The 21,735-nt window shown below is 34.1% G+C and overlaps 1 protein-coding gene across 6 annotated transcripts in view; it reads right to left on the reverse strand.

The window, feature by feature from the left end:
• Positions 1-428: 428 nt before the first annotated feature.
• Positions 429-21,735, reverse strand: part of GRB14 (growth factor receptor bound protein 14) — a 63,135-nt gene continuing 41,828 nt past the window's right edge. For 5 of the 6 annotated variants that reach the window (XM_068687715.1, XM_068687710.1, XM_068687713.1 and 2 more), the window contains 11 exons: positions 21,279-21,400; positions 19,415-19,489; positions 13,189-13,326; positions 11,908-12,018; positions 11,621-11,716; positions 10,978-11,058; positions 8,483-8,599; positions 8,337-8,394; positions 8,159-8,246; positions 4,242-4,335; positions 429-1,109 (listed from right to left, as the gene is read on the reverse strand). In XM_068687715.1, the coding sequence (XP_068543816.1) occupies positions 963-1,109; positions 4,242-4,335; positions 8,159-8,246; positions 8,337-8,394; positions 8,483-8,599; positions 10,978-11,058; positions 11,621-11,716; positions 11,908-12,018; positions 13,189-13,326; positions 19,415-19,489; positions 21,279-21,400 (1,127 nt within the window). In that variant the 3' untranslated portion in view covers positions 429-962. The remainder of the gene's footprint in view (positions 1,110-4,241; positions 4,336-8,158; positions 8,247-8,336; positions 8,395-8,482; positions 8,600-10,977; positions 11,059-11,620; positions 11,717-11,907; positions 12,019-13,188; positions 13,327-19,414; positions 19,490-21,278; positions 21,401-21,735) is intronic. The other variant, XM_068687711.1, reaches the window with a different exon arrangement.

A 21,735-nucleotide genomic window follows, 5' to 3' on the forward strand; every position in this document is an offset into this window, starting at 1 on the left:
GAGTGTTAGATATTTTGTAATCCCTAAAGACTGTTTAACTGGTAGCTATTCTGAAATGTGTCACTCTGTGATAAATAATAAAATAAGCCAAGAACCAACTGCAGATAGGCTCTAGCCAGTTTTTCAGCAAGAGTAAAGTTCATTGGATTCACCTTTATTTGTTCATTTTAAGGGCCACTGAAGTTGACTCCCTTCTCAGCTCTGAAACAATCCACAGCACTTAACAGGTCTGTGTGTGGGCACGTGTTAGAGACTGTAGGTGTATGCTATAGGTGCACATACGTAGGTGTACCATTTTATGCATATTTATACATATCACAGCCAAGTGACACCCCACAGCTCTGTGTAAAGGTGTCAATCTAGTCATTAGTTAAGAAAAAAAACTTTTAAAGTATTACAGCAGAAATTGGACAACTCAATACAGTGGATCAGTTACAAGCAGCTTTAATGATTTTTCACTTTTTGTATGATTATCCTCAAAGTAGCATTCAAAAATATAGTGCAAAATATTTATTCATTTTATTTACAAATAAAATGTGCAGTTCAGCCTCTCCTTACCACAGTAAATATAATTCTTCCATGTGATGAACAGAAATTACGAGAAACATTTGAAAGACAAATTTCATTTTAAACCCAAGAACAATCAGTTATATTTTTGTAGAAGTTGCACAATATTTTTTTTAAAAATTGTTTTCAGTTGGGAAAAAAAAGAAGAAGAGTCCAGGCAACACTAAAGAATTACATATGAAATAACGTTTTTTAAAACATAGTTATTTTGCTTTGACAATCACAATGCAAAATTCTTACCTATACAGATTTTTATTTTTTTTTTTAATTTGGTAACTAAAACTTAGAATCTTTACAATGTAATGCTTTTTCACTTCTTACTATAGAAATTGCCTTGAGGGAAAAAAGTATTCTAGTATCTTCCTCTGCCTTTGATGAAAGAACAGATGCTTTGGTTAAAGAGCAATTCGTGCGCAATAGTGTTTTAACTTGCAAGGCAGTACTCCTTTATTAAGTTGGTAGAATTCCACTAGCTGGATGAGATCAGTAAATCTGGTCTGACCATCATCAAGGGTATAAAATAGCTTTCCATCATCTTCCAACTGTAAAAATGGAAAAACAAAATAACATCAAATCCTCTTTTGATATGGTATTTCTTCATGATTAGAATACTTGTTTGAGAAATCTTCATGGAGAACAAGGTATTCATAATCCTATGACTACGGAGAGAAGGGAAAATAAGATCAAACATAAAAAGATCAAAAATAAAGAACAAAAATCATGTATTCTTTATCTTTCTCTCTAAGACAGGTACATGCCTAAAAGGAAGTAATAGTTTAGTAAGTAACAGAATACTCCTTTATTTTATGACTTTGCTCTGGAATGATAGCTAGAGTTAATATAAATATGGAGCTTTTACAAAATGACAACAAACAAGCTGCAACTTACTCATAGGTTTCACCTTTTGCTCAATTCACTATTCTGCATAACTTCTACATTTTATATCACTTATTTTTTAAGGTGCAATGTGGCTACACACTAGTGCATTGGTGTACTGGATGAAACTGTCTATCACAAAAGTAACATGCTTGATGTAGTAATATGTTGTGTAGGAGAAGGAACTGCTGCTGCTCCAAATGCACGTGCTAGAATAGATACAGGAGAAAAAGAAGAAATGCCAAAATATACCTTGAAAAACAACCTGTTCTAGATTACTGAACATTAGCTCTTGCACAATCTGTATTGCATTGCTACTACATACTGTTCTCAATGCGTTTCCTCTTCTGTTGAAGAATAAATTTAAGATATCAAGTTCTCTAATTTTCACAGTATGGGATCTCAAGTGTTTCCCAAAGATTTTCTTTCCAGCTTTTAAAACTCAGTTCCCTGCTACCTACCTCCAATACTTGTTGTACGTTACCAGTGTTAACACGACACATGTATTAATGTAGGTGAAACGATCTAGCAGGGTGTACACCCTGCTGGGGACATTTTCAACTTGAAGTAAACTAAATATAAGGGGGAAAAATCATTGAGAGACTGCATTTTTCTACTTGTTAAAAAAAATCTGAAGTTCTATTTCTTTATTAACATTGAGAGGGAAAGTTTATCTTTCCTTCCCCATGGAGGGAAAAAGGCAAGATTTTGGAAGAACAGTAAGATCTCAAGTTCCAGAAGGTAACCTTGATCTCCAACTAATATGCTACAAACTTACTGCAGTAGCACAAAAAAAAAGTCTCAGTTCTTAGAATTCTTCATTTAGAAAATCATCAGCAACTGGAAGCATAACTTTTTTCTCCTCAAAAATATTTTTCTGAACTCCTTAAAGAGTATTGTTCTAGTAAAAACCAAGCAAGCAGTAAGTCAGCATACTGGACATGGCATAAGGGGATAAGGAATTGAAGGCTACTGGAAGTTACTTTACAAAAAGGAATTGAAACATGCATATATATGGAGAAATAACAGTTTCCGTACTCACATTCTCTCCCTCTGGATTAAGTTGTACTCGTTGCAGATTTCCGGCCTCCCCCCCGCTATCCCATACCCCCCCCCAATAACTAGCATGGGATAAATTGCTTTACAAGAACAATCAAATTTTCCTTCAAATCAGACAATTTTTACATTAAAGTGATACAGGTCTTTCAGACCTCAGCTCTGAGATACGATCTGTAGACTGTCAAAACAGATTCCCCATTTCTCCACAGGTCCTACATCAGGAGAGCAAAGTTTTAGCAGGCACATGTATAATTAATTCCTCAAATGCACTGCTTGCACCTGCAAAAGAACACTAGAATTGACCAGATCATTTTTTTTAAGTGAAGAGAAGAATCATACAGGTCCATAGCAAACTGAAGACAAGTGCAGCTTCCTGCCACATCTGCTCTTAAAGAAAAAAGGGTCTGTTTCCTGATAAGAAAAAGTGGTCTCTTGAATTTGAGACTTACATAACATCCCAATGAAGCAGAGTCATACACTATTTGTACAGAGTTCGGAAAGGTTTCTAAACCATACAACAACTATCCTAAAGTAAATACAAGAAGCGACCACAGTCAACAGAAACACAGAGATCTTAAACCTGGGATTCCGATCACTGAATATATGCTGACGCTCACAAAGGAACTAGGGCATAGCTGTCACTTCTGGATGAAGGGCTCTTGCAATGCTTGTAATTAATGAAGCAAAAATCCTGGACAATTCTTTTACCTGACATTGATTCCCTCATTTTCACATTACAAATAATGCAAAAATGTTTCAGTCTTATTCTACAGGAAAGTTTTGTTTTTGTTTTGTTTGTTTTAAAGCCCTAGATAAGGAATAAAGAAATTCTGTGAATCGACTACATACATTTCTCCTGAGAAACAGCAGAATCTCCCAGATACTTCAGTAGGAATAAACAGAGGCTCAAGTATTATTTGGTTTGGAAGAAAGGTTCTCATCAAGAAAGAAGAAAAAGCTATAGGTATTCTCTACTCTCAAGCATCTGTGGCTAAAACAGATAATGTTAAACCCTTTCTTTCCTCAACAGAAGAAATCTGTAAAGAAAACTGTATAAACCTCCTCTGGAGGGAGTGGAAAGTATTGGGAAAGCCAGCCATTCTGACAGTAGAATTGGATTATATCATCAAGGAAAACTAATGAAAATATGACTTCAATTTAGGAAATTTCAGCTTGCCTGAATGTAACTGAACTAAATAAACATATCAGTTTTTTGTTACAAACATCCCCCTGAAGAAGGCAAGGACATGAATATACCACAACAGCATAAATCATGAAAAGAGGAAAACAGAAGTGTTTGACCCAAAATAAAAGTGAGAAACTTTTAAACAGATGATTCAGCGATACGCACACGCAGAGGTCATGGGCAGTCCACCTAAGCTGATGACTAAAAAGAAAGGACAATATAACTTTCATTAAAACACAATTTTCATGCCATCATGGTTGCTTCTATTCCAGTTCCAACAGATTTGTGCATTTATTCAAGGCAATTTATAGGTAAACAAAGACATAGGATTACATAGTACTAGTCAAGCTTTATAATAAATCAAACAGCAAAGCTCAAAAATGTTCAACTTTAGAATATTTATGATTCATAGCAACATAGCGATACAGGTATCAGGTATTATGTTTATTATCATCTGTATAGCAGGGAAAAAAAAAGAAGAAAAAACAACTACAAACTATAACAATTATTTGACTGTATTGGCTTACAACAGTATATTGAAAATTTTACTTACGGGTACAATTTGAAAATGCTTTATTTTTAATCCATGACTCAATGACAATACAAATGTCTTGGGGTTACTTTGGCTATCACGGACCAAGAATACCCTAAAAGAGATTGAAAATTTTCACGTTAAGGTCACTCTGGAAAGCTTTGGAAATACCCAGTTAAAACTGTTGTACATTTAAAACAGTAAGTATTGTGAGAAGCAGAGATAATCTTAATTACAAAAATTATGCTTTTAATCATTATTTCTTTGAAAATGTGTCACTTGAAATACTTTTCTTAAATTCTTCTTCACCTTGTCTATTATGTGAAAAATATGCATTTTCAGAATGAATGACACTGTAGGCGTTAGTTTTACACTGCATAGAATTACAATACATCTCTTCAGACAGAAAAGCACTCTCAAAGTTTGTGCTTTGAAGAAAATTTTTCCTTGGACTCTGACAGTCACCTAAATCACAAGTTTTATAGGGAAAACTTGAAAGGATGTTCAACAGGAAGTTTACAGAAAAGGTAATGCAAGGCATACCAGAATACTTTCCACATCTGGCCCATATTCGTAAACGTACACTCAAATCTGCACACTGATAAAATTCTCACGGAGACAGAACTACAGTCTATATATTACAGCGTAGTTACTGATAACACTGTCAATGGCCAGCACCGTCACTGCAAGTAGTTCACTGATTCCAACCAGATTATAGACATAGTTTTGCCATAATCCTGGTACGATAATCTGATGCAGATGAAGAATGAATACTATTTCATTGAATCACTGAGTTTGGACTACTGGCAGAGAAGAACAATTTCGAGGACAAAGGGAAGTACCTGATTCACAGCTTTGTAGTGGAGAGACTGAACTGTTTGTACTATGCAGGTCTGGAACAGGTATAGTTAAACGTATCACAAAAGGGAAATGGAGGGACAGTCATTGGCAAGAATTCTCCTCTTTCAGGAGTAAAAACAAATGGGCAAAGTAGACTTGCAGGTGTCAACCAAGTGAGTGCTAGTCTCCTCTTTTGTCCAACCATCTACCAGGAATGAGAGCACAAGAACTCAACAACTGTATGAAAATCAAGGATTTTTTTTTTTTTTTTTTGGGGGGGGGGGGGGGGAGAGAGAAAAAAAAAAAAAAAGAAAAGACAACAAAGTCTTTCAGCGAATTTTCACAAACTAACAACAAAGATCCAAACTACTGGGTATTCATTTCATCCTCAAAATTTTAAGAGTTTTATTTTTACAACAGAAGTAAGAAAATACCTGGAATTAAGAAATTTGGAGTCCATAATCATTCGTATTTCTATCAAAAAAACATTTATGTTAATTCTGAATTCTGATACTAATTCAGTTTTAAAAGACGGATAATTGTCAGCCCCGCATATAGCTAGGAAAATAAGGAAAATAGTTCCCAATACACTCAGACTCTCCTAATCAGCTCTCTCTCACCACCTAGTGGCCTCTCACCCCTTTCCAGGACTTAATTTTTTCAGAGTAGTCATCCCTTGCATAAACTTAAATCTTTTTTTTAAGTTTATCATTAAGACCTGGTCTTTTTTTAATTCAGGAAAAAAAAAAAAAAAAAAAAGACAGTATAAGAATGTGACACTTTCCCAATATACAAAATGAGTTCTCTAAACCCAAATATGGTATGGTGATCCACATTAAGCAATACACAAAGTAATGACATAGCATAGAAAAGAAAATGTATGTCAATTAGGATTTATGTTCCCATTTATCATTTCTTTTGAAGCCTACTTTCCTACTTTTTTATTGTTTGTTTGGCCAGGAGAGATGAGCAACATTTCTTCTCCTTCACATAAAAAAGATCTTTATTTACTCTTTCCTAACTCTATCCTAACAGAACTACTTTAGCCATCGAAGAACCTTTTAAAATATCATTTTATTACAAAGAAAGGACTGTACTTCATAGAATCTTAGGAGTATTGGTTGGAAGAGAGCTTTTTAGACATGCTGGATGATTCAAAAAAACCTGTTCCTTCATAAACATATAAGAAATTCTCTGAACAACCAATTGAATTTTGTCATGACCCTTTTGGTAATGCTATTATCCAATTCATCTGTTGAGTATCAATTAGTTTCCAATCCTGTCAACCACTTATCACTGAAAAGTCTTCAAACATAGGAGGGTGAAGTACGAAATCTGCAATGGTGCTACACAAATGCCTTTAAGCATGTTTCTTCTACATCTGAACAGTAGATCTGAAAATATTATTCCTTCGTAGCACACCCTGAAAGATAGTTGTTGTCTGTAATTCTGTCATTAAGTTATTCTACTACTAGGAATTCTGCAGATTCTTTATTCCTTTATGTAAGTCCCTTCACCTTCCATAAGCCATCATGAACAGTGCATTTGTTGGTACATATGGTATTACAGAGGCCCTATCACCTGCTGTCATACATACAAGAGATTGCCCTGCTTGGGATCATTTTTCTATCTCTAAAACACCTTAAAAAGCTCAGCCTGTTTTTTTTTTTTTTTTTCCCAGCAGAAACTAAAATCTTATTACTCCCATGAAAAACTTCTGTATTTATGGTGCTAATTCATTCTTTCAGCCCTTTCTTTTCTTTTAAAGAGCAAAGCATTTGTCACAAGATGTAATGTATTTGTGTCTTCATTGTATCTCAGGAGTATGCCAACATACGATTGCTCATGTTCTAATCAATTCTAAACAATCCACTCAAGAGCATCATCCTCACCAAGATCACCATGTGTATCTGTGAATAGATCCAAGAATATACCATAAACAACACTATATTAAGCAAATATTTCTTAATACCTAGCATGATATTCACTTTCTCATCTCAAATGCTATTGCTGCTTATTCCCCAGGTCTACTTGGCTTCATTTAACAATATCTATGTAGCCACTGACATACACTGAAAGATTCATCAAGTCCGAGAATGACATACTGCTCAGACATACATGTAGATCATCCCCATGTCCCAGCTCTCTCTTGGAACAAATGCAAAAATGAATGCACAGTACAGAACATTTTCAGGATGATTGCCCAGGCTTAAAAACAATACCCCTGAAATTTAAAAAATAAAAAAGTCCAAATGTCCGTCCTTGCTGAGTATGGTTATCTTTGTCTTCCCTTCCTTCCCGTCTTTTTTCTTTGTTTTCTAGAACCCTTTCCACAGATGTAGAAAACAGTATTAAAGTACGCTTAATCTAAAACTGAAGGAATTTAACCAGTTACCTGGCTACAGGTACCTAACTGGAAACAGACTGAAAGAAATGCACAAGTTTCATGGAATAAGTCACTGAATAAAAAAGGCCCATGCGTACATTTAATACAGCATTAGGGACAAAAAAACAGAAATGAAAAATAAGATTTGAACATTAAATACATACCTGGTCATTTTTATTTGAATTGATATTTAAATGACAGAAAAATAAACATGAATAGTCTTACCCTAGTATTTATTGTTTACCATTAAGGGATAGTACAATTCTTACTCATTTCACAAGTAAAAGCTTTTTTTTTTTTTTTCCAATGGTTATCCCTGCATAGTTCATGTTGGAATAAGGTTAGGCAATGTTTTTATGGTTTCCTTCATTCTTTCATCACTAATAAGAGACACAAAAAACACTGGTGCCAAAATTGACAGTTCACAGAGAATATTGTGCAAATACAGAGCTCAAGTGCTTGGCTCTGAGTGGACGCAAGTAATCTGTCAGTGACAGAATCAAAGTGTTAGATCACCATTTTATTGCTTCCAGAAGACATAAAATAGAAACCAACTGATCCCCAGATAGCCCTATATAAAAGACATTTTATTTCTATTAGATAAGTGCAAAATCTTTCTTCCTCTGTCTCCCCCCGCAATAAAAAGTACATGAAAATAGCAGTTGTTGACTAGAAATGTGTCTCTGAAGAGTTATGTAAAGAATTAGCTTACCCATCTACAAGTCCGTGCTGCAAAATAAGTCTCTGAGCTTCATCTCTAGAGATTTTATGATGAAACCAAGACTGAGATCTGTGTATAGCTGTAGAAATAAAGATCTTTAAAAAACATATTGAATTTATTGAAACAACCAACTATTGCATTTTTCTGTACTGAATTAACTCACACGTACCCATGTTAGACATGGCAATAGGACTACCATGTGAGTTGAGTCGCAGACACCCTCTCCTCTGTGTGAGAGAAAAGTAAAGATTATTTCAAATCTGTTTTGTTAAAATCAAAAAAAAAAAAAAATGTACTCTGATAAAATGCTTATACCCGCCATGCTAATCCTTCTTCAACTGCAACTGAAAGGACTTCCATTGGATTTTCTATAATTCTGCTTCTGTGTCCTGAGAAATCCATCGCTACTAAAGAATTTTCTGAAATACTTCTCTGCAACAAAGAAAAATACATTTAGTGGTTGAGTTTTTTGTTTGCTTTTGTTTATTGTTTTGTTTTTAAGATCTGTGTTTTAAGAATGAGTTTCTGAGAAAACATTACATTTTATAAATGGTGTTTCAAATATCTGCAGCATTTCCCATCACAGCCAAACTCATTACACCCTAGGGAACATTTGTAACTCCTGCATTCTACTATAAAACTCAATTTTACAGTTTGGCAGGACAAATCATGTCTTTGCGTTACTGTGATGGACAACAAATACATCACTTTATCATAAATTCTATTTATACTTGTAACTATAACTATCCTTTTGCATGTTTAGGATAAGTTAGGACAAGCTAGGATACTTTTAGAAAGTTGTCCAAGTACCAGAAAAAAAGAAAATGCAAAATTATTATGCATAATCATCTTATAAACAAAGATTTGAATTATTTTGCTATGGCATAAATTCATGCATCTTCTGTATAAAGTTTTGCCCAAAGTTTACCAGATTTAACCACTGGAAAAAAGCTATTTCTATGGAGATTAAGTTTTATCTTACTTTTACTTCCCTTCAAGCTCTTAACTATCACAGAATGAGCACAGACTTAACAGTTATGGAATCTAATACTTTTAAAAAAAAAAAGTTTGTCTTTTTTCCTCATAGTAAAAATTGACTTTGTAAAAACAAAGGAAAAAGCATTTCAAGCTTGACAAAACAGTCATAAAGCTCAAAACAGTTGCCAGAAACCCAAATTTATAAAACCAAGTTTAATACCAACTGTCATGTCTCAAACGTTCACTGGCACTGGTAGATCAAATAATTAAAAGAACACTCTAGTGTTCTGTAAGTGCAAGTAACATCTAGAACATAGGAGGCACAGAGTTCTGTAGAGTTAACAAAACTACTCAGTCCAAAACCTGTTTAGCTCCTGTTTAGTTACAAGCAGATTCTTCTAGCATGAATATAACTTAAAATGGAATCATAGTGCATTGTAACTGTTGACACTGTAGTCTAAGGTGCACCTGAGTAACTGTAACCTGTAAAGAACTTTGCAAAAGTAACAGAGAAGGGTAAAGAAAGAGAAATGGTGTTTCTCTAGGAGAGTGCAGGAACTCCTTGCAGATGACTTGGTTGTGAATTATTCAGAAATGAAAGTGATTCCTCTATGAAGTGCATACATTAGCTTAAGCACTTAATTCCTGAGTTTAATTCACCAGTTATACACAAGTACAAAAAATGTACCAGGCTTAATACCAGTTATAGATTCCGCCTGCATTAGAATTTACATGAGCTATATGCATGCAGCAGTGTAAGAAGAGAGAGAATCAATAATAGCTCCCAGACCCATTATAAAGGCAGCAGCTGGCTATCGTTAGCTTCTTATTACAGACAGTAAAAACATGGTCAGTATCTTAAGTGCAATTTTGAAAGCATGCTTATTAGCAATATCATAAAACAGCATTTTTGTGAATATCCATAATGACAAATGTATATCTTAGGTGCTTTAACATCAAGAACTACCATAAATGCTCAAACACCATAAAATCATCATCACAAGTTCTGGAAACAAGCAGTTTTAACCCAGTTTAGCCAATGAAAAACACGAAGTGATATAGTGATATAAATCACTCACAAAAAAAAAAAAAAGCTGAAATTAAATGATTCAAAGAACTGGGATATATATATGTGTGTGTATATATATATATGTGTATATGTATGTATATATACACATATATATAGATATATGGGATATATAAATATAAGATATATTAAAGAAAAGGACAACCTGATCCCCAACTATCTGACTAAGGAGATGGACACAGCATCCAGTATAAGGTGCTGTTCCTCCTAAACCTAAACTTCTGCCAAGTTATGGTGTTCCTCTAAAGTCCATTCAGTACTACATCAGATGAAATCCAAAGTAAGTATTAAAACACTTTTGAGGGGGAAAAAAAAAAAAAAAAAAAAAAAAAAAAAACCACTGTATACTGAAAAGGATTTGTTAAAGCTTCTGTATTCATCCTTTACAGCATGTGTGACCTTAAACACTTTTCTTCTTTTTTAATGTATTTATGTCTCCTTCACTTTTTAAATCCTTTTTTTACATTCTCTTTGACAGTGATAATAAGCCAGTAAACTCCCAAAATACTGAAGATTTGACAAAGGGGAAAAAGTCTCTTAAATTGGTCTAAACTACTCATTTTGTATTAAGTAAATTAATTAACTAGCTCTCTAGCCTGTCCTGAGGTCCCTAAAGATTTCAGCAAGCATTCACACGTACAAAGATTTGCAGGATCAGGTCAGTAGTGTAACTGACAGAAGTCACTTAAAAATAGCATGATGGCAGAAACAAAGTATTTATTCATGGAGCTACTGTGGGACATACCATGGGTGTTATATTCAAAGGGCTGCAGCCACTTCTACCTTGATATGGTTGCATGTAATTCTGATACAGCTGCATCCCATACTAAAACCAGAAAATAAGATGGTTAGCATTTTAAACTATAGACCTAAGTCAATAAACCTTTCTTACTTGCCTTTGTTTTTGTTTTTTTCTTAATCATTAAAAAGCAGGGACAAATGCTGGTAGGATAAGGAAACACAACAATGTCATTGCTGTTGCCTTCCTAAATGTATACTCTGCATTAAATTCTCACTATTTAATACACTGACTAACATTTGCCTGTTTTGTCACAGACACTTTTTAAAAATATTTTTAAAGTTCCCATCTTGTGTATTCTTGTAGTTTTGTTCAACATCACCAACAGTCTCACAAAATTCAGCCAGGTTACACATGCTTAATCTTAAATTTAAATGTTTGCAGGACTCCATTGAGACATCATCCCATCCCCTAAAATGATTCCAGCAATTTAGTCTGTCCCTGTTAGGATGAATGTTCAGCTTTCGTTGTACAAAATTGATACTGCTATTTTATGGGAACCTGGAATTATGTTACTTCTCTAAATCAAGAGATCAGAATTTCACATAGTAAACTTAAGCAATAAGTTAACTCCACACAGAAAAATTACCTTAAGCAACCTAATTGCTGTCATCCAACAGGTCCTACTTTGCTCATCATCTGCACAGAGCTGTTTCAGGTCTCTGGTTCCTCCTGATTTGTTAGGCTAGAAGGCCACAGCACATTTTTTTTAGCATTAATGCATATCTTGAAGATAATACCTGTTGAAATAAAAGCCACTAATTCTCCTATTTTATAACAGACAGCTGAACATTGTTTTCAAAAACCTTAAAGAAACTTAAGCTTACCTAAAAACTGTGGCTTGCTTTAATATGTATCAGAATGATAAGCTTGTACCTTAAAGCAGAATCCATAGTTTGTTGGTGCTCCAGAAATCTTTTTGCCTGTCAAAGACATGTACATATCACTATTGCTGAATTCACAGAAAAACTGCAGATGCCTTGGCTCCTAAAAAGAAGAGCAATGTAATACAGTTAGACTATTTTTAGCTAGCCTCTCCAGATAAGAAACTCAGAGTAGCGTACTAGTTATTCTAACCCAAAATACAGTCATATCTCAGTTTTAACTGTGAAATTGTCTCAAGAAATCTAGAAAGAGGCAATGCAAAATTCACTTCCTCATGCAGAGGAAAAACACCTTATAAACTAGGCAGAGTTCACTCTTCCAGAGAGAGGGGGGGGGAAAAAAGTACAAGTGATATGATTTCTGGGAAAACATCCGTTACATTCAAGATGCAGTAAAAGTAGTAGTCAGAAATTTTGAGTACAGTATAGTTTTCAAGCATCAAAATAAAATATACTTTCAGAATTTGAAAAAAATAAAATAAAATAAAATAAAATAAAATAAAATAAAATAAAATAAAATAAAATAAAATAAAATAAAATAAAATAAAATAAAATAAAATAAAATAAAATAAAATAAAATAAAATAAAAACACTGTAATAATTACTGTCCAGTAGTATTTCTAACCATTATCTCCATCCTCCGCAATGAATTAGGTCAAGGAAGAAAAATAAATATATATGTTGAAGAATGAAAAAGCATCTCAATGAGTACTCTGGCATCTAACAGAAAATTCAAAAGAATGAAAAGCATGTGTTTACATGGTTTACATAAAAGGTGTCTTATCTCTAATGTACCCTGTTTAACACAGTCAGGTTAAATACTGACAAAAATTTGAACTAGCAAAATGAAAAACAGTGACAGACTTCAAGAACTCTAAAAATCTTCCAATATAATCCTTTTATACATATGCTCTTGTATAATTTACATATTGAAGCATTGTGCCCATCTTTCAGAGCATATATTTCAAAATTTTAACAAATTTTAAAAGATACCCTGTTAACCAATTGAAAAAAAATGTGAACCAGACTGAAGGAAAAGTTAACAGGCAAAAAAACAGCTAGTTTTTCCACATACAAGGCTTTCCCAATTTTATATCTCTATCTCTCTATATATTTTATCTACTATAAATGGAAATTCTTTTCCCTTGTCAGTGTAAGATAAAATTCAAATTTCAGCTAATATTACAGCAAATAATAAATATGTATATATTTGTTCTAACTTTATAATTCTCTCCCCCTTCTTTATTGTTGTTGTTTGTTTGTTTTGCCTTACCTTAGATGTACCTTTAGTGGAAAAATAAAGACCGGATCTTCTCAAAAGAAAAAACAATTTTTTCCATGATTTTTTCCCCTGTTCCTTTGCATGCAAATAACCATGAATCTCAGGATATGTGCTGGAGCTTAGGAACATCTGAAAAAAAATATCAGACACGCATTTTTCTTTTTATCTGAAACCACTTTTCTGTTTCATTAAGATATTCAGACAAGACTAAGGGGAATATACCCCTAAATTCACTATATCACAGTAGTTCAGTTATTGCATCTAATCCCATTAGAATACCTCTGTTTTAAGGCATACAGAACATTACATAACTCCAAGGTATGCAAGGCAAGTTACATATTTATATGAAACATATGGTTTGAAATGAGAGCATTAGTTATGCAATATGTTGACTTCAGCAACAAAAACAGTGTAAGAATTTCTGATCCCATGCCTCAGACCCTATTTTTATAAAACTGCAAATCAATGCTACCAACAGGAGGAAAAAATAAAAAATGACATCTCGCCTTCCTCTGCCCATTACAAACCAGAAAAAGGAACGGATCTGAATTAAAATTCAATCAAACAAATCACAAAATCTAAATCACAAAATCACACAGGTCTGGAGAATATTGCAATTTTCAAAAGAGGAGGGAACAAAGGTCTCAGGACCTAAAGTAGTACTTAAGTGGGTGCTTCAGTTCAGTGGAGCAGAGAGGCTGGGCCAGCCACCAAGTATTTGCTGCCTGTGCTCAAGGTCATAAGGTAGAGCGTGTTTATCTGAATAAAGCTGCATTAGGAGCAAGGAAAAAGGCCTTTAAAGTCTCAGAATGATCAGCCATTTTGCCTCCAGAACCAAAAAAATAAGTTTGCACCCCCTCTACCCCCAAACCATAGGAAAGGCAGAATGATATAGATAGACAATGAAATTAACTGATGCACTGAGAGGAGCTAACTAATGCAATTCTCTTTGCTTTAGCCATTTCAACCAGAATTTATCAGAGTGCAACGCAGCTGTTGTCTTGCTAAGACCAAGTACAGTTTTAGAGGACTGCAAAAGTACCCACTAAAATCTGCCAACTGTGTTAACTGCATTCTATGTCTATATAACATATTCATTTCTATTCCTCTTCTTTGAAGAAAACTACCCAGAACTATGACTCATATCTAAACATACTAACCTAGAATTCTTTAATTTCCATGCATGCAAAAGAATCTAAGTTACTACTAACCTCTTCAAAGAACCTTGCCCCAGACTGGCCTGCAGTACCTTAAAAACTATCTAGGCTCATATATGGTAGGGAAGAAGGGGTTTTCTTGCTGATTTCTGCAGTTTTCATTGCTTTGTTTTCCTCCTCTCTGCTGCCACTTCCAGAACATCTGAGCTGAGGACATGAAGCAACAGATTCCCAGGCAAGAGGCAGACTGGCTGGCACCGGACTGCAGCAAAATGATGAAGTGAATGTGATTTTGGAAGTATACCAACGTCTTTAGACACTAAATAATGGAGTCCAACCAAGATAAACAAGGTTACTTTCACTTTTATTGTTTTCCTACCTTGCAGTCAGCTGCATGACAGCACCACATGTAGACTGTCCCAGGTTGATTAAATTCAGCTGTTACCAATGCAGTAATGAAGACAGGTTTCATTTGACAGGGGAGCACACAGAAAATCTAGCCCACAACTAAGAATGCATTAAGAGAGCTTTAGTGCTATTTAGTGCTATTACCTGAATAGTAAGTTACAGTAAGACCAGGTATACCATGTACCTGTACACCATTTGTACCACGTACAAATGCAGTTCAAGCTATTTCAGCCACAATGAAGCAGACAGGTCCTGGTAGCTGTTCCTGACGATCTTCCCATTTGCCACATATTAACAGGTTCACTGATGGTGAATATACAGCCTGCACTGAAAAGTACTTTTACAGCAAAACCAAAGTCAAATGGAAATTTAGGATAATCTAAGACAGTTGATGTATGTAAAACCCAAAAAGCATCTCTTTAGGCTGTATTCTCTCTGCCAAAAATGAAATGAGTGCCTGGCTCCTAGCCTGCACAAGCTCTTCCCCAGGACTCCCTAAGACCTTCCAACCAGAAGCACAATCATGAAAAACACATTTCTTTTCTTACTCAGCAGGCCAAAGTGAAGGAACAATACAAAGCTCAGCTTCAACAGCCACTGTTGTATCCACACTATCAATTCAACTAAAGTAGCAATGACTGTAGGAAAAAAAGCAATCCTAGAAAAATCTTTTCCCTTCTAAGACAACTGAGGACTGTGAGAGAAAATACAATATTTTGTATTTGTAAAGTCAAAACCATTAAATATTCCAAAGAATAAGCAGTAAAAAGATCTACAAAGTGAATGTCTTTAATAAATATATAAAACTAAATAGAGTAGAAAAGTAAATTTTTGATTTTTCTTTTAATGGAAGTATGTGCAAGATTGAAGTTTAGTATGGGGGAAAAAGATCCCTGTTTATGCAGAGAAAAGGCAATCAAAATAGGACAAAAATAAGAAAAGTGCTTCATACAGGTGGAAGAACTGTGGAGAGTTAAATGATGATATGATGCAGACAGTGATTACTGATCACACAGTATGCAGAAATAAGTTTGCACCCTCATGCAGTGAAATATACAACTTGATATGTAGGGTCTATCAAATGTCACCATGTCTTTCAGACATTAATATATGACAGCAACAAGAACCAGATTATGATATGATTTTCTGTAAAGTCAACCAACTTAAAACCAACTTGAACAACAACAAAAATTATTTTTTTTTTTTGAGGAAGGGGAGTCAACAAGAAAAAAATGGAAGAGAAAGGACATTCCACATTCTCAGATGAATAGTAAAAGATTCAGAAATACTAGATGTCACTTGAACAAAATAAAGATTGAAAGCTACACAACTTATTTGTCTGTTTTCAGGCGCTGAAGGCATTCGTAATGCCTTCAACATTTTAAGTGAAGGAACAGCTATACAGGGGGAAAACGACAACATTTTTTGAGGTGAATGTTTCTTGAGCAGGTACACACAATTTTGGGATTTAAATTAGGGAATCTGTTGTTTTCCTAAGACTTTGTGAATTAAGTTTGAGTTTGATGACTCAGTCTTAAATCTACGAAGACAAGGAATGGGAACAATTAAGAGTATGGAGTAAGGAGGAGAAGATGGCAATGAAGAAAGGAATAAGAGGAAAGGGAAAAAAGGAAAGATTATATCAGTAATCCCATGTTTTCCCAAATTCTGAGCATTTGCCTTCATAATCTTGTTCTGTTTTTACCTTTCCATATACAACATTTATGTTTTATATTTGTTCAGGAAATACTAATGTTAATTTCTCTAATATATTCTACATTAGGTGAAAGGGTGTGTTTTTTTTCATTGCTATGGAAGATGGCTTGGACAGGTGCTATCTAAAATTTTCTAATGTACTCAGATTATACTTAAAAAGGTGTTAGAAAGAAGCCAAAGTGGTGAACACAGGATTTGAACTCTGAACTTCAAGTTTACCTACAGAACTGTGTTGATCACATCTATTGAACAACCAAGATGGCATGGAATTTCTTACAGTAAAACCAGAAAAAAAAAAGGCATAACAGCCCAAGTAATGTCTATTGTCTAAACTGAGGATGTCATTGTTGCATTTAAAGTGATTGACAACCTGCATAGTGGAAAAAAAAATCTGATCCAAATTAGACATTAAAAAAACTCCAAAATTGAAGAAATGTTATTTTCAGACAAAAAGAAAATGGAAGAAACCTAAGAAAAAAAAATAATCCTTTACAGTAATTGTAGAAGAAATTCTTTGACTCCAGTGAGGAGTTCACCTGCTAACTCAGAATGAGTCAGTCCTGTTAGCACGATATTTTGCAGTCTATTCATTGGGAATACCATCTTGAATAAGAACATAAAAGGAGCTAAAGCATATATCAATTCATCCAAAATAAAAGTTACTCCAATAAACAGGCCACATTTTAAACAAGTCACAAGCCTCACTTTAAATTACATCCAGCAAGTTTCACATCTCATTAAACTAAGTGAGGAATTTGTTACCCACCTATGAGTTACTTTTTCACAAAAAATATAAATATATTTATAAATAATAGGTTATTTTATTGCTATGAGAAAGACCTCAGATTAAAATCTATATGCTACTGTGTATTTTTTAAGGCATCCAATTTGCAAAAATAACCTAAAGCAAGTTTCAAATGATCCATACTGACTACTACTAGACATGTGCATAGAATGTTGTGTCTCAGAATATTCACACTCCAATCAGCGTAAAAAAAAAAAAAAAAGTATCTTGTTAAGTTAAAGATTGTCATGGCAAAGATTAAATCCCTGTCTTTGGTATACATAAATATTTGGCATATTTCAGACCTTGTAATTTTACTTACACATGCGAAACAGAAAGGACAGATAAACTTTTTGCTTGTTTTTAAGACTACTTAGATGCTCTGATTTAAAGTCATCAGGCAGAAATACTTTTGCACTTTCATTGAAAGCCAAGAAAAGCATACTTGAAAAACATTTTACTTGCTTACAGGTCAATCCACAAAAAGCTATAAAAGTATCAGAAGTGATTTTTTAATCATTTGTAAGCATTGAGTTGTTAAAATTAATGTTTCTCTTGATACCTGACCAAGCACATCACAAATAATAACGCAAGCCCATTAACTTGTCTTAATGAAAGTTTCCAAGGAAACAGCAACACACTGTAAACAATCTACTGAATAGTTTCTGCTGAAACGTGTGTGGCAGCTGCAGAATCCAAGAGGGTATTCCATACTTTGTGTCCACTAAGTTTTATTATACCAAATACAATCAAACAGACAATAGAACATCAAATAGCAACAAAGTAGATTTCATAACATTTTTTCCAAGCTAAGAAAACTGGATTTAACATTATATATTTTGAATTATTCTTAATCTGACCCAGAAGCTTTCCCTGTGTTTCCCGTATCTTATATTCTATTCCCACTACAAAAGGAGAATCTATGCAAGGGTATACATGTATGGCAAACAGTTTCATTAAAAAAAATAAATAAATACTTAAACTATCAGAGTGTTTGCTAGCAAAATAAATTAAGTTTTAACAACAAAGGGGACAACATTTGATGACTAAATTAAATACTTGCATTAAGCTGCATAATCTCTGCTAAAAGCATGTTTTGAAGCTAGGAAAAAAAATTATTTAGGTTTCTAAAAATGATACATAGAAACCATTATGTGTCAGTAACATTTAATTTGGAACCTTTTTTTTTTTTTTTAAACAAACATTTGAGGGTAATCGTAAGATCCTGACTAGCATCCCCTCTTATAATGTATCAATAAGGATATAACTACTTGATATGGAAGAACACTTTGAAATTTAGTTATTTAATATCTTTCATTTTCTGGTGAATGTTAAGGTAGAATTTATTATATGAATACAGAAAAAAAATATTTTTTAATTTCCATATTACTTTTAGTTCTACCTTAAAATATCTTGTATTATTATGTTGCCTTCCCAATCATTCTTTATCCCCAAAAACTCACACATCGGGTTGTTGTCTTAAGACCAGTGAAAGTTCTTCTATTAATTAAATTTCCTAGTGACAAGCAAACAAGAGTGATGTGTATGTTTCCACCTTTATTACTCATTTTTCCCCTCTTTGAGAAGTAAGATGATGATCCCTGATATGGTCATTCTGTGAAATTATTCCCACTGTAAATTAAAATCTTGTGTCCACTTAAAAGATGACTAACACTGAGTGACCTACCATTTTTTTTTGGAAGGCTACAGTAGCCTTCATGCTAACAAATCATACTAGTCAGTCTAAATTTTCTACTCATTAAGTTCAACAATTTAACTCTTTTTATATCTATTTCTATCACATTACCAGTTCCTCAGTATTCTACTGTTGTGCTGCTGCTAAGTATGGGCTAATTAATTCAGTGCTGCACTTTTTAAGGAAACAGTTTCACCTGAAATACTTGATACAGGCATTAACCACTTTTACTGCCTTTTTGGCCATTTTTGCACTTTTTGAATGTGCGATTTTCTAACAGTAGTCACGTAGTAACTGACTAGAAGGGATACTCCATATTTCATAAGAAATTAAACATTTTGAGTTACACAAAATCTACCAACAGATGTGACAGTGACAAAGTGCTATGCTCACACAAATACAGACAATTGGGAATTCCACGCTTTATTGGCTCATCATCTTTCAAAGGTTACATACCTGTAATATCCCAGAGTGACTTATAGCTGCATTGGTCTCATTTGGAAAAGATAACATATGATCTGGGAAAAAGCTCTGCAATGACAATAATTTCTATCAAAGTTCTGTAAAAAGAATTATTAAACAACATATCTCTTTAGGATGCAGAAAAAGGATGTAATATCCTTCCTAAATTTGTAACATCCTATATCTTACTTGAAAAACATCAACAGGATCTGTAAGCATGAGGATTTCATACAGCAGTGCTAGTCATATTGCAACATGCTGAAAAATACATTGTTTTCTATTGTTTTCATTACAAAGGAAACTTGGTAAAATATTTCATAACTTCCATTAATAGAGAACATGTACTTTCAGGTTTTTTGTTTGTTTTTCTGAATTGACTATTCTGAATGATATAAATATGAATCAACACTAAAACATGACTACATCAATATCGAGTGGTTAAAAAGTCCACATTTAAAGTGTCAATTTTATTATCATGAAAAGCTCCAGGGGTGATTTATGGCACAGACCTGCAGCTGGTGAGTTCAATATAGTCATGACCGTACATGTATGAACCAACCAAGAGTTAAGTTTCCTCAAGGTCTGGGCAGTTTTGAAGCTAGTATTCCCTTACCACCCAATGTCCAATGACCTTCATTTTTAATAAAATTGTTAATAAAATTAATAAAATGTAAATAAAATTGGTAAGGTTGATTCATATTAACACATTTCTAATAAAGCATTCTTGCTACACCATTACCACAGTACCCAGAAGAATAACTCACCAGGAATGGTAAGGGCTTTGATTAGGCACAGCTGTTGGAGCTATTCACAGCTGCATGCCTGCCATGCTCCACAGCTGGTTCCACTCACTAGATAACCAATACACATGCACTTACTTTTTGAAAGCTTCTCAAGCTCAGAATTTTTCACTAGTGCAGTAGTATCTCTAATGACAGGGGAATTTACAATTTGTCCAGAGAAACACATTTGGAACAGGAAAATGCCCTCAAATCTCTTACATCTTGTGATGTCTTAATATTTACCTTTTCATCCTTTTCACAGGTAGATAATTTGAGTTCCCTTCCACTTCTCACCTTTCAAGTCCTCATTCATTTCTATTTCTCCCTTTGACATCTGAAACAAGCTGGCCTTGTAACAGATAGTATTAGGAGTGATCCAAATACACCATGCATGTGAGTAACCAGATGGTAATTTTCTCCTGCTGAGCCAGTACTGCTTCTATGTTCTTTGCCATTAGAAAAGTTCTGAATCAGCAGCGTTAACCTTTGGCAGCATCCTTGACTTACAAGTTGTCTCTGCTCCCTTTCCATTTCTTACATATGCTAACTTCGACTTCACTTTCACTTACTCCTAATAGGTTATGGCTGCCCATGGCCTTTCGTGTCAGTTGTCATTTAGCTGCAGCTCTGAGAAGCTGCCATTGGTCAGTGCTAGACCATAACATTCAATTTTCACTTTAGCAATAAAATCATCTTTGCTACAGATGCTTCTCCTTGTACTGTTTCATTTTATATTTTGTTGTCACTTAGTGGAAACTTAACTTCAAATAATTCTCATTTTGTTATAGGTCAACATGTAAACTTCAAGAAAATTAAATCCATGTCTCTCTCTTATTCCCTCATCCTCACAAAAAAAAAAAAGGTAAGAACACTGATACTTTAAAATTTCAACAAAGTTACTGGCCACCATATACAAGCACTGTAATATATTTCTTGGTCCCATAAACTTCCTCCCAGTTATTCCTTTTGACTTGCATTACACTAACATCTTTACACTCTGCTTGAGTGTAACAAAAAAAGACTATTTTGCAGCACCAGCAAATGCACCACTTCACAGATATAACGCTATGACTTACCACAGGATTTTTGAAAAATTCATATTTGGCATAATATTTTCTAAAATAGAATTTGTTTTCCTCTTGCATTCCCCAGTTTGACTGAACTTCCATCACTAACTCATGGTCTTCTATAGCTCTTCCTGTAAAAACAACAAAAAACAGCACATAATCTGCACCTAAGAACATAAACAGTAAAACACGAAGATGTAGAGGTCAAATAATTAAAATTACTTATGTTACAAAACATTAAACAAGCAATCTGAGCACAGCCCATTAATCAGGTGCATGTTACACCAAGTTACTGTTCCACCCCAGTTGAAATGGGCTCAACTTTAATGTCTGAGGTAGTTCATGTAGCTTTGGTTTTTTTGTTTGTTTTGTTTGGTTGCTTTTTTTAAACAGAGGCAACTCTGTTACATGACCAAATCCATAGGCTCCATGCAACAGAAGCCACAGGCAGTTCCTGCCTTGTGAT

The sequence above is a fragment of the Anas acuta genome, chromosome 6 (genome assembly GCF_963932015.1).
Source record: "Anas acuta chromosome 6, bAnaAcu1.1, whole genome shotgun sequence".
In the NCBI taxonomy this organism is placed as follows: Eukaryota; Metazoa; Chordata; class Aves; order Anseriformes; family Anatidae; genus Anas; species Anas acuta.